Here is a 14,365-nt window from a genome sequence, read left to right as displayed (position 1 = left end):
CCTCCAAAGTAAATAATTTAAAGAATTAAACAACTTCAAGTGGTTATTACAGCCACAAATAATAACTAATAGTAAATTACAGGATGAGTTTGAAACAGTCTGAAGCATTCTTTCCCCTGTACTGATGAGATAGGCTCTGGAAATTTTACTTAGCTGAAACATTTTAATAAGAAAATGTTATTATTGATTAAATATGTCAGTGAAATAGCATCTGAAATAGATGCTTTAGTTGAGTTGAGGAAGCTGAAGAACATATGGTTTCTTTGAAGTTTTCTGAAAACATTTTAATTAATTTTATTATTTTTGAGTGATGATACAGATGTTGGCTTTGCTCTGTGCACAGGCAATCTGTAACTAACAGGAACTTGACTGTCAGGTCTTCTGTGGCAGATGCTAAGTTAAAAAGGCCATTTAATGGGAACAGATCAAGCATACAATAAAGAGTGCCAATGTAAAAAGGATCAACGCCATGGGGATCACTTCAGATTACCAAAATGCCTTTGATTTTTAATGATGATCAACGCCATGGGGATCACCTCAGATTACCACAAAGTGCCTTTGATTTTTAATGATGATCAACACCATCGGGATTACCTCAGATTATCACAAAGTGCCTTTGATTTTTAATGATGATCAACACCATGGGGATCACCTCAGATTACCACAAAGTGCCTTTGATTTTTAATGATGATCAACACCATGGGGATCACCTCAGATTACCAAAGTGCCTTTGATTTTTAATGATTTCTATATTGTATTAGTTTTCTGTTGCTTTCTGTAACAAATTTCCACAAATATAAAGAGTTTAATGTCTTCCAAATTTATTCTCATATCTCTGAAGGTCAGAAACCAAAACCATCTCCTCTAGCCTGAAGCCAAGGCATGTGAAGGGTGAGTTTGAAGGGAAACTTCCTGGTCTTGGCTTTTCAGCTTCCATTGTGTATCTGTACTCCTTGGATTATGGCCCCGTTCTCCATTTTTAAGGCACTCCTGCTCCCTGGTCATACTACAAACTCCCCTAACTGACACCGCTTCGTCTCTCTTCTGGGGCCTCTTGTGATTACAAAGAGTCCATCTGGATAATCTGGGTTCACCTCTTCACCTAAAGATTCTTAATCATATCTTCAACATTCCTTTATCACATAATATGGCATTCACAGGGCTCCAGAATCAGGACATGGTGTATTTGAGGAGATAATTTATAGCTTATGACATTAAAAGATTCTTTAGATAAAATTTAATTGTGAACTATGTACACAGTTACACTTATGAGAGTGAGCATGTTTCTTTAATATGCTCATATTGTCATGGCACATGTGATACAGAACAAATTCTAGAGAGAGCTTCATTACATTAGGAACATAGATTTTAATATCCAAGCCTATTCACCCAGATTCATATATATTCATCTGAAAGATAAGGAGGCAGGAAGGAGGTAAATAGTAAGGACATAAGCTTTAGGATGTAAATGTTCTCCTTTGCAACTATTCTCTTAATATCACACACACACACACACACACACACACACACACGTATGCACACACATGTATCCATCATCTTGTTTTCAAATGTTGTATCTTACTCTTCTGACTTTTAAAAAAGAATGCATTTTTACTTTTAATTGTGTGTACGTATGAAGTGCTTGTGGATGTCAAAAGGGGACGATGGATCCTCTGCAGCTTTGGTTAAACGTGGTTTGAGCTGCCCTATTGGGTGCTGGAAACTCAACTTGGGTTCACTGTAGAGGGGCCACCTCTTCAGCCCCTATTCTGATTTTTAAAAATGCTGCAAATATCCTTATCTGATCAATAAGGCCGGGAACTATTCTTAATCACACAAAGGCAGATAGGACACGGCAGGAGCAGGCAAAGGCTAAGCAGATGCAAAGTCACTTCTGCACACAGTGCTAGTACCATTGAGGCAAACACACACACACACACACACACACACACACACACACACACACACACACACAAACAGAGTGAGAGAGAGGGGGGGTTAAGTGATACCTAGGGAAAGGGATTTTAGTCAGCTTTATAAAGCTGTGACTTAAAAGTGGGAAAGATGTATTTTGGTTCACAGTTCACGAATTTTAGCTCATGGTCAGTTGGCTCTGTTGCTTCTTGGTTTTGGGTAGCATGGCTTATCATGGTGAATTACACATGGCAGATCAAAGCTGCTTACCTCATGGTGGCTGAGAATTGGGAATACAAGAGACCAGACTCCTTCAATGTCATTCCCCACTGACCTATTTCCTTCCCCTAGGCCCTTATCACCTAAAGGTGTGAGCTCTCTCCAATGGCACCATCTATTGAGAAGCAAGCTTTTAGCACAAGACATGGGGAGAACATACATTTGCAATATGAACCAGAGCAGATTTGAAGCATCTGCTTGTAAAGTGGCAAGGGAGGATTCAGTAAGTCTGGTGAAGGGTCAGTATGTCTGGACAGTGACTGGGAAAGGAGGGAGAGACAGGCAGGGCCTAGCTCCAAATAGACCTGTGTGCTGTGCTATGTGGTCCAAGCTCCTTACAAGCTGTTCTGAGAAAGCACCACATAGGAGAACAGTCTTTGGCTATGAAGGTAACCTGAGCAGCACTTCAGCAGGCCCAGCAGGTAGGAGGGGAAATGGGAGGCAGCAAGATGGTGCAAGGAACTGATAAGATGGTTTCCCAGCCTAGCCATAGGAACCCAGAAAAGGACAAGAAGGTGAGTCTGAGAAATGCTGCTCTTTTTGTCTGTTCTTTGGAGACAAGGTCTTGCTGTGTAGCTCAGGATAGTCTCAGACTCACAGGAAGCTAGGTGGTGGTGCACACCTTTAGTGGCAGCCCTGGAGAGGCAGAGGTGTGTAGATCTCTGTGAGTTCGAGGCTAGCCTAGTAGGTAAAGTTCCATAACACCTAGAGCTGTTACACAGAGAAACCCTGTCTCACACAAAACAAAACAAAACAAAACAAAAAAACAAACAAAAAACCCACACAAAACAAATCAAAACAACAACAAAAAAACCCTCATTGGAATATTTTGCTCCTGATTCTGGGATTTTAGCAGGTACTAGTATATCTGGCAAGGATATCTGATTTGATGGACCACAGCTATAAGATGAAATAACACTTTCCTGCCCAAGTTACTTTTGTAATGGCGTTTTACAGCATTAGAAACCCTAACTAAGAAATGTAGTATATATTAATACAGTATTATGATCCACCTGTCAATATTAATATAGACACTAAAAGTGAAGCAATCTTTAAATGTTACTATGGAGTCTATTAATTATTTGGGAAGTATAAAACAAAAACTCCATGAAAGCCCAAAAGATGTTTATTTTCAAGTGTAATTGCTAAAATTATGTTTTGACTGATTTAAGAAGTTAAGTATTAACAAAAATTATTTGATATAAAAAATTCTCATTAGCTAGGTGGTAGTGGCACATACCTTTAATCCCAGCACTTGGGAGGTAGAGGCATGCAGATCTCTGTGAGTGAGTTTGAGGACAGCCTGGTCTACAAAGCTACCTAGTTTCAGGATAGCCAGGGCTATACAGAGAAACCCCGTCTCAAAAACCCAAAAAACCAGCCGGGCGGTGGTGACTCACACCTTTGATCCCAGCACTTGGGAGGCAGAGGCAGGCAGATCTCTATGAGTTCAAAACCAGCCTAGTCTACAAGAGCTAGTTCCAGGACAGCCTCCAAAACCAGAGAAACCCTGTCTTGAAAACCAAAAACCAAACCAACCAAACAAAAGCTTTCATTAATCTTTATGCAGAGTTTAACAATGTTATATTGACAGTTAAAAGCTGATTACAAGCTTGACTTTCATAGCACACTCTAAAAAGTAGTCAAGGTTGTGCAAAACATCCAAACATTTGCCTACAAAGGTATTTATCACAGCCTTAGAATAGTCCAGCCTCTCTCCCCACCCCAATTGTAAGAGTTGATGAACTGAAACTGAATCATGTTACAGTAACAGAGAGGAAAACTGTATCACACCAACTAATACTGCAGAATCATGCTGCTGTGGGGCACTGCTGTAATGACTGCAATAGCGGAAGACAGAACAGTTCTGATCCCTTCCAGGAACCTGCCTGGTGACTGAGTACTCCTAGGCTGGATAGCTTCTATTTGAAGTACCTGAGAAACTTTCATCTCACTTTCTCTTATGTCACTGGCTCAGAGGAAAGCGAGCTGCCATGTTGTAAGCAGCTTTAAGCAGAGGACCACCTTGTCAAGAGCGGAAATCTCTGGCCAACAGCTGCCAGGGACTACAGTCAACCTGTGACCATGGCAGAGTCCTAAGCATGCTTGTTAGTCCCAGTAGAATTTTGCTTAAGTTAATCAGAGCCCCTGATCGCAGGCCCACTCTAGTTTTGCTGGGGTCCTGAGCCTGAGGCACCCTCATCATCTGTGCTTGGATTCCTGCACCTTAGGAACTGTAAAACAGGAGATGCTCATTGCTATCTTAAGCTGCTAAATTTGAGGGTAACTTCTTATGTAGCAATTGATAATATACATATACGTACAGACAAATGATTAAGAGTACTAAAAATAGATTAGCATCTTTCTCTAGGTTGTAGGATCATGGGGACTATTTCTTGTTTCAAACAATATTGGCAAATATTTTTCCTTTATTCAGGGGGCAAAAAAATAAGATCATATAACTAAGAGGGATCATAGAACCTTCAGAAAAATTAAAAGAATGAAGATTAGGAAAGCCAATTTTAGCTCTCATGACTTATAAAGATCCCCTTTAAATTAAAACAAACAAACAAACAAACAAACAAACAAACAAATACGGAAAGGAAAAATACCAAACTCCAGAGGGGATGCTCAGAGACTCTTGCTTACCCAGCTTCTGGTCAAAGCGCCATGCTGCGATATAAGCATTGTGCCTCAGACTGCTCTGCGTGGCCAAGGGCACAGTGACATAGATGGGGCCATCCACCATCACCGGTGTCCCATTACTGCTGAGCAAGTGCACACTGACGGCTGTGATGGGGGTCAAGTCATACCGCGTACTGTTTCCTGGAAGGAAGAAGCATGTCCATCACCTGAACGGAGGGCCTGGCTGCAGAAACCCTTTGAGAAAAAACAGTCGCTACTGCCACATACTGAGTAGAGCTTCCACTGTTCAGGGGGCTCTGTTAATATCAGCAATCCTCACTCCCAGAACCTAATGAGGAAGTTCAAATAGCACATTTTACAAAGAAACAGGTTTGGATGGCAATAGCTGTCTGGAGGGTATATACTAGTTAATGGCAGAGCTGAGGTCCAGTTCAAGTCTGCAGGTTGTAACAAACTGTGCCACATTGTCCACTTTTTTTCTTCGAGACAGGGTTTTCCCGTGTAACTTTGGAGCCTGAAACTCATTCTTGTAGACCAGATTGGTCTTGAACTCACAGAGATCTGCCTACTTCTGCCTCCCAAGTGCTGGGAATAAAGGCATGCACCACCGCCACCTAGCAAGACTGAAATTTGTTCACTCTCTTTTGCTTTGCTTTCCTTTTTCCCCCCACTTCCTTTCCTTCCTTCCTTCATTTCCTATTCTTTCCTTCCTTCCTTCCTTCCTTCCTTCCTTCCTTCCTTCCTTCCTTCCATACTTCCTTCCTTCCTTCCTTCTTTCCTTCTTTTTTAAAGGCAGGATCTCATCCTGTGGCCTGGAACTCATGATCACCATGTGTCAGCCTCTCAAGGATTCAGAGTACAGCTATTATGGAAAAGACATTTCTCTAATACAAGATAGAAAGTTTGGGGGAAGCTACAGAAAAAGGGTTCACAAAATAAACTATGTGTGTATCACAAGACAATTTTTTTTTCTATAGCACATATAACAAGTCAGTGCCATAAAACACACATTTTAGAGACTATGTTTTAAACAGAAAATTTCATCAAGAATTGCTTCCAAATATTAACTACTCCTGGAAGTACACAACTGAAACTTAGACATGAAATATGTATGTATTGTATTAGTTGCCATTGTTATTTTGGCCTGTTTAAAAGGAATTTGATATTCCTGTTATTCTCCATTAGAGAACTTTTATTCAAGCCAGTGCTTTAATGACTGTCTGCAGATAAGTTAAGAGAATGCATATGGGAGTGATATTCATGCACTTAAGCTATCCATTTCAGATTTTTCCTTAGTGAAATACAATACTATATAAAATATATTCTGTCATAATTTTACATCTTTGCCTTAACAGGATGAATTTCTTAGTGATAAAATTGTTAAGGTATTTTATAATACGGGATAGCTTCCCCCCCCCCCCAGACAGGGTTTCTCTGTAGCTTTGAAGCCTGTCCTGGAAATCACTCTGTAGACCAGGCTGGCCTTGAACTCACAGAGATCTGCCTCCTTCCCCCTGAGTCCTGGGATTAAAGGCATGTGCCTCTCACTGCCCAGACTCAAGCCTCACAATCTCTTATATAATACTATTTATGGTTTATTTACTACTACTATTTCTATTTATACTATGCCTTACGATTAAGCAGAAAGACAAATTATAACTATATTTACATAAAGTATAAATAAGTATATACTTCCTATATACTAAGCTACCTATATAAGAGTAAATAGTAAATATACAAAGCAAATCTAGTGAGCTTTACAGTTGCAACAATGATTTAATGGCTAAGTCCTCCATGGAGCAATCTGTAAACAACAATGACCACTATACACCCATGCCTGTTTCTCCATGATGGCAAAGGCCTGTTAAAAGATTTCCTCAAAAGACACAGTGTCAAGGTCAGGAATCTTTTAGTTTAGAAACCATTTCACAAAAGGTCAGAATTCACCATGCATTGTGGACTGAGACCACAGCTTAAAGGTGTCAGGAGAGCAAAGCCAGATTGCCTGTACTACTCTTAGTCATTTCAAATCTTTCAACAAGAGATTATTTAAATCCCAGAGACATTAGGTAACTTACAGGATGCTGTATAAACACCACAGACATAAGGTTTCCAATTAAGAAGTGCTGTTTTATTTTGCTAAGCCCCATGCAGTAGGCTGACAGAATCAGCCTGCAAACAGGTAAGCAGAAAGTTCTAGAAAGAGCACCTCCATCTTCTTTCCCAGTGCCTTTACATTCTCTTTTCTCTTCATCTTGCATTTCCCTGATCTAGGGAGATGAGTTTCTGGAACCAGATGGCTCTGCTAAGTCACTCCACTCTTCTGAGGGCGTTTCTCAGATCTTCCCAACTAAGGATGGAGGGTAGGGGAGATGCCCTCTTGAGTGCATGGACATAAATACTCTCAGCTGTATGCATTCAGAAAGTAAACACTGTAGAAATCGGCAGATGAACTGCAAGTAATATGCTTTAGCTTCCTGTCCTTACCCGCTGCTTTTAAAGAGCTTCAGCTGAGGTGGGCATGGTGCTGTACACCTGTATCAGTACCTGGTACTCAACCTGGTAGGATGAGCCAGGGATGACAATGCAAGGCCAGCCTGGGTGATACATGGGGCACTGAAGAAAGGAAAAGAAAACAAACTGAAGGAAAAGAAAAAAGAAAGAAAGGAAAGTAGAGGGGGAGAAAGGGAAGGAGGGAGGGGAGAGGGAGAGAAGAGGGGCTATCCTAAGACATGTAGGTCTCACCTCTCCTTTCTGGAGGCTCTTTCCTCTCTCAATGCTCCACGAAATATTTGTTGCTACTCTATACCACCCCATGTCTCTCCCTCTACCGTTCACTTCCTTTATTGGGGGGTGATTCAGGGCTAGAAGCTGAAATTATTTCTCATCCACATCTCGTTATGAGATTACAATAGCACACAAGATACTGAGTTCTGTCTATAACTAGGCTTTCTTTCCTGCTCTACCTTGAGGTTACCTGGCCCTCTGTGTCCAGGTAGAGACAGGTGTAAGGCCAACCAAGCAAGGGAGGGGCAAGAACCACTGAATGATGTCTATTTAGGCTTCTGATCAATTGGTTGCTTATAACAAGTTGGATTTTACCCAGCCCTTAGGATTCTCTTTGTCCTCAGGTTTTAGTTTCAGGCTGAAGTCTGAAGTTCTCTGAAATTCTAAAGTCAGGTGCCACAATACTTCTGGTGAAGCCTATGCCAGTATTAAAAAATCCAAAACTGATCCTAAATTCAAAACAGTTCAGTGTTCAGGCCTTTTGGATAACAGATGAGATCATTTTGCACCAACTTTTCTGGGGCGGCAAAAATGTTATACCTTAGCCATTTCACCCTTGTGTCTCCCTGGAATGGTTAGTCGAGGCCATTTCACTGAGACCCATGGGAATGGTATAGAATTTTGTGCTTTCTTAGCAACCAGAAGAGTGTGACTCTAGACAGCAGAGTATCTTTGGCTTGTGTTGGACAAGGAAAGTGACTATAGGGCAAAAGAGAGGCTGACCACAAACTAACCCAAGGCCTGCAGCAACTGTGCTCCAATTTCTTTACTCCATGGAGCCCAGGCTCCCATGTCTCCCAAAATACATGGATACATCATGGGTTGGCTCCCTTTCCTACAGGGTCTCCAAAAAGCTCTGATCATTTCTCAGGCAACTGAACAATTATGTCAATGGAAAAGCAGTTTAATGTCACCTTCAATTTTTCTCTTCCCTCTGAAATAAAATGTTCTTTTAAATAAAAAAAATCAATATTCGCTGGGCAGTCAGCATGTTCAACAAATGGTGCTGATAGAACTGAATGACTAAATGTAAAGAACGCAAATAAGAAGCTGGGTGATGGTGGCACATGCTCTTAGTCCCAGCACTTGGGAGACAGAGGCAGGTGGATCTCAGTGAGTTTGAGGCCAGCTTGGTCTACAAAGCTATACAGAGAAACCCTGTCTTGAAAACCCCCCAAAACAAACAAAATAAAAGCAAACAAACAAAAATCAATAGTCCCGTGCTTTTGTGTTCTTCATAATTTATTCAAGTGCTACTACACTAGAAGAGGGACATCGGACATGAGTGCTTTCTGAGTGAGGCTGCTCCTCTTCACTGGGTTTCTGACTAAGCTTCCTTTCATCAGGGAAACTGAATGGAGCCTATGAGGTCCCCAAACTAGAAATCTCCAGGCTCCTGAATTCATGTTTCCCCCATGAAAGTTTACTACAGATGATTGCTACACATCTATTTATTTGATGGCAAATGACTGGCATCCTAATCCTGTCACCAGTCCTCAATAATTAAAGGAAGAAACGTTTGTCAAAATAAGAACTACAGGTGGAGGGAAAGCAATCATCACCAAGTACCTTCCCTCCAACTTGAAATTATTCATAAGCTAGAGAAATGGATGAGATGCGTAAGGTATACAAGCCTTTTCAGAATCACCCATTCATGCAAAATCTTGGGAACTTAACAAAATTTTAATCAAAGTATTCCTGGGAAGTACAATATTAGTATTTAATACTAATGTCCGCTTTTCAATTTCATGCCATGTCTAAAACATAAAGGGTGATGAAAAGGCATTGGTGGGGCCAGGGGAGACAGACAGTGAGACTGACACAGAGAGACAGAGAGATTGATTGATTGATTCAGAATTCCAAACCTGGATCCTCTCCTGTAGGAGGTGGAGCTTGATGGCCATGCTGTCACCCAAGAGGGTTAAGGCACAGCTTTGGTCTTTCTCTGATAAGGCATTATCACCTTTCTTCTGGCTGGTTGCTTTTGGTTTCTCTGATCTTGTAAGTTCTGTGTCTTGTCAGAGCAGTGGTGATGACAGAGCCAACTTAGTGATCAGCCAGAAGATTCCAAATCAGCCTGGCTCCTCTTTGGTCATCTATGAAGAGCCTCCCTTGGGGACCTTCCCACATCCCCTTTGTTGGTTTGTTTTTGGTTTTTCAAGACAGGGTTTCTCTATAGCTTTGGAGCCTGTCCTGGAACTCACTCTGTAAACCAGGCTGGCCTTGAAGGAAAGGAGGGTGAGCATCCAGAGAGGAGGATGTGGGTGAATGCTGATGGCCACAGCCAGAACTGGTAAACAATGTTCACACCTTAGTGATCCATCTATAGTGGAGCATGGAATGCCACTTGCTCATCTCTAGATGTCACTGGAACCAACTCTTCCCCTCCCAGCTGGGGCACATGGTGGATGAGAGGGTAGGGCTGAGTGTCTCTTGGGGGCAACTGAGTGAGACATTGTGGCACCGAAAATACATTCTGGAGGTAAATGGATTAGGCAGAGATCAGAGGGACAGAGACCCTCTATTTTTGATCTCATAGTTAAAAAAATTATAATTTCAATTGAGCTGGAATATTTAGTTCAACAAAGGAAAGCCCGGAGAAGGCACTATAGGTCCCTGGCAATAACTGAAGGGCTCAAGGAAATCAATTTACAAAGATGCCATTCTGTAGTGGTTTGGATGGAATGCCTCCTTCAGGTGGTAAAAGGTAATGCTACCAACCCGGAACCTGCGAGGTTCTCCACTTAATGTGAGCACCTCTTTCCACATTCAGAACTCACAGGGAAAGATTAAGGGCAGCCCCGAAAGAGAATAGACTCAAATTACCTGTCCCGTTTGCATCCAATCCACGCAAATAAGGAAAGCTGTCTATCTCTGATGGGGAGCTGGCGGCGGTGAGGAAGGCGGTGAGGTCACTGTAGCTGGTGTTCTCTGGCAATCTCAAGGCCCTTCTCTGGAAATGAACGCGAGGCTGTGGCCGGGCACCTGTAGGGATCAACTTTCTGAGTTACCTTCCCCAAGGAGCCATTTCCACTCAGAAAATGTCAAGCCACGAATGATCGGCTTCTCTAGGGCTCCCACATTCCTCTCCCACCCCTGCTCCTTCCCACATGGCGTGCCATCCCTCATTCATCCAGGACACAGGGATGTGACAACATGCTATTATGGGGTGAGAAATAATAGCCCATTGTCACATTTGTTTTCACACAGGATGTTATTTAGGCTTTGAACAAAAAAGCTTTTCCCAAGTTCTATTTGCGACCAGTCTTTGCCACTGTGTGGCATTTGGCTATGGATAGGGGTAACATTTTGGGAGAGTCTGAGTAAATGAAGCAAGGAAACAGCAATTAATCTCGTTACACAAACAATGCAAGAGATAAGCTTTGATACAGCTGCAAAACCCTCCTCTAACTTCCTGGAAAAAAATCTGGTTTAATGCCACCAACCAAACTGAAAGCTGGACAAAGGGCTGCAATATGTAGTCTTGGAAAGTCATGCAAACAAGAGTGCTTCCCCCCCCCCCCCTCCGCCGTCCTTCCCACATACACAAGATGAACTGTTTTCTTCCTGAGGAAGCTGCCGTGTGACATGGACTCTGTTCCTCTGGAGTGCTTCCTACTTGACACACATGGTGTTTCAGATTTGGCAATGATGTAAAGTGGTACTCCTTCCCCCAATCCATCCCTTCGTGTGACCACTGGAGTGACCCAGTCAGCTGCCTTGTAGTGTCACAGTTTAGCTTTCTCCAGATGTCATTAGGATCCCTATTTTTGCCTATAATTGTGGTGATCACCAGACATGAAGAGGAGAAGTAATTTTATACAAACTTGTCAAAGATGTTCTTAAAATTAAATTAGGTACCACTAGCTTGAGTTGACTTCATTCTGCTGTGCTCAGCTTTAGGCTCCCTCTACCCCACCCCCCCAACAGCTCACAGAGGTCCTGGAATACCAGACTCACCCAGAAGTGAGGTCTGTAAAGTCATTCCGAGGTTTCCTCTGAACTTCTAGATTGGGAAGTGTGATAGCATTCCTAGAAATGTTCTGTGATAAGGGAGTTTCAGAGTTCAGAGAATTGCAAAACTAAAACCGTCTTCCTACAGTAAGGCTGTGGAAGCCCAAAGAACTTAAACAATCATTATCTGGGGCAGGCTCTCTGGGCTACACTTGTCTGTATACGGGGAAAGTACAAGAACATTACATGCTTTTTCTACCTGCTCAAAGTCACTGTTCAACCCCCTACCCCCCAAAAGGCCAGCAAAATACAGGTTCAGTCCCAAAGCCAAGGGAGCTGGGGCCCAAAGTCACTGCTCCTGCTGGGTCACCTCTTACACACATCTGTCAGTCCAATGCCAGGCTACCCATTCCCTGACTTCACTTTTAGAACCAAGTGGCAGCCTCCATGGATCCCCTTTCATCATCATCTCCTAGCTCAGTCTTCTGAAGCCTGCACTGAAGCCCAATCCCTCAGGGACTCCACTGGTTCTGGTGCCGTGGGCCCTACTGGAAGCTGTCTGCTGTCACCCCTTCACCCACTTGGCTGCATAAGCTGCCTGCTCTTTTGTTCTCCATTTCCGTCCAGCTCTCCAAGGTGAGAAGTCATCTCCCTTTTCACCCCCTCATCTTGGCTACACAGGATTATTTTTTTCAGTAATGGCTGACACAGCTACTGATATTGCTCAGTTAATGTGTCACCATGCAGGCTCCTCGGTTTCACAATCAGAAAGCGAAAAGAGCCCAGTGAGTAGGGAAAAAAGCATGGCATATCCAAACATGATAGGGCCAAGAGGGAGTTAGACTTCATGAGAGTAAAGGGAGAAGGTGGAATCTAGGCCAGGTATCTAAGAACAGACTGGGATATATGTGTCCCTCCATGTTCCTGCATAACTTTGGTGAGATGGGAAAGTTGAGATTTGTGTGCAGGCTCCTTTGACAGTGAGGAATGGAAAATTACTCAGACAGAAGAGTGAGGCTGCTTAAAGGCCGGTGGAGATTCACACTGGACCCAGGACATACATCCAACAAGGACTTAGGGAAGTTTAGTAGGACCTATAGAACCACAAACTAGAGCTCAGGGGCTTTGGTGCCTCATTAAAATTCATTCTCTCATCCCTTTCCTTCTCTGCATGCACTTTGCTGGGAGATTCTCTCTGGGCCTCTCGTTCTGCCCTACCTCTCCATGCTACCTCTTGCCTCTTCCTTTGTAGGAGAACCTGGGATATCACCAGACAACCAGGGCCATCTGTAGTAGCTGGAAGGTAGGCACACACAGGATTATGGTGGGGCAGGCTTGTAAGAACAGGAAGTGATAGATTCAGCTGAATTGACATCTGCTGTGACTGGTAAGACACAGATGCCATCTGCTGAGGGACCCCCACACCATCAAGTGTAGGCAAAATATGATGGACAAGTCCAGACAAAACCTGTGATTGGTGAGATGGCCCAGAAGGTATCTGAGGAATCTAAGGGTATATATAGGCTATACTAGGCCACAGTGTATACAAGGCCTAAGTGGGCATGTGTGGGGCTGGCAGAAGACGCTATGTTCTTTAGTCTGTCTTTCCTTAGAGTTGCTAAATCTTCATGTGATTGTCCGGGAGCAGGAAGGGAGTGAACCAGCTTGCCTGTCATCTCTGGTTGCCTCTAAATTCATCAGCAGCTGCTTGGAACTTCCATCTCTTCTCCTCAGACTTAAAGACCCCATCCTCCCTTTTCAAATGTTTACATCCTGATTTATCAAAAACAGCAGAGGCCTACTTTCTCTTTCTGAACTTCTAATTCTATTTCCCCCCTCTTCTTTTCATCCAAGGTCATACCAAGCCCCCATCCTAAATTCTGCTTTCTTGTTCATGCCATGATGAACCTTTACCAACTGTTCCTGCCTTTGTCCACTGGTGAGTCCTCCTTCAGCAATAAACACACTCATGTCTTCCCCATCTAGAAAAGAAAGTCACAATTGAACATGTCTTTCACTCTGTTCTCCCCATATGTGAATGCCTGTCTTCTTCCATTCAGCCTTCAGTGACATGGCTTTCACCCACAATGCAACACATGATGGCAAGGTCACTGTGTAATCTATAAAGCCCAGGATCACTTCTCAGCCTTCATCCCCCTGATCTCTTCACAATGGGCCACAGTGCTCATCAGCCTCACCCACAGTCTCCTTTTGGCATTCATACTTGGCCTCTGATTCTCTCCAGACTTTGCAATCCTTATTTACAAGTTCTCATGCAAATCTGTTCTTTCTCCTCCTGGCTCTAGATGAAACAGCTCTCAAAAGGCTGCTATCCATCACCTCAGCTGTTTTTTTAACCTTCTTCTTAGTGACCCCCCTTTATAGCCACAGTCCTTCCCAGTCCTGGGATCTTGCCTAAGTCCCATGTTTCCATTTCCATTTGTCTTCTAGACAGTTGAACCTGGACACCTTTCTGGTTCTCCAGGAGCAGCATCTACCGCCTCTCATTTAATGAACCTATGTTATCTCCACCATCCTTCCTAACATCTTCCACAGTCACTCAAGTGCCAATACTGAGTACTCTTCCTTTGTTAACATTTCCTCTCTTCTTCCTCCACACTACAAGACCTATGCACCACCTTTTGCCTCAACAATCTCCCAACTAGCCGTCTGCTTAGTCTTAACCTCCTTTTCCATTTCACCTATGGACACATTGACTGTTAGGAGATGCCATTCTGAGCATGTGCCCTCCCTGCTCAGAAGATATCAGACTTCTCTACTTAGC

The 14,365-nt window shown here is 43.0% G+C and overlaps 1 protein-coding gene across 2 annotated transcripts in view; it reads right to left on the bottom strand.

Annotated features, from left to right (window-relative positions):
• Fam171a1 (family with sequence similarity 171 member A1) overlaps positions 1-14,365 on the bottom strand; it is a 116,326-nt gene that overhangs the window by 24,305 nt on the left and 77,656 nt on the right. For both annotated transcript variants that reach the window (XM_051205893.1, XM_051205892.1), the window contains exons 4-5: positions 10,453-10,611; positions 4,843-5,019 (exon numbers count right to left, since the gene is read on the bottom strand). In XM_051205893.1, coding sequence (XP_051061850.1) covers positions 4,843-5,019; positions 10,453-10,611 — 336 coding nt within the window. The remainder of the gene's footprint in view (positions 1-4,842; positions 5,020-10,452; positions 10,612-14,365) is intronic.

This window comes from Phodopus roborovskii, unplaced genomic scaffold, assembly GCF_943737965.1.
Source record: "Phodopus roborovskii unplaced genomic scaffold, PHOROB, whole genome shotgun sequence".
Lineage (NCBI taxonomy): Eukaryota > Metazoa > Chordata > Mammalia > Rodentia > Cricetidae > Phodopus > Phodopus roborovskii.
The sequence above is the reverse complement of the archived record's forward strand: the minus strand, read 5'-3'. Positions and strand labels throughout refer to the sequence as shown.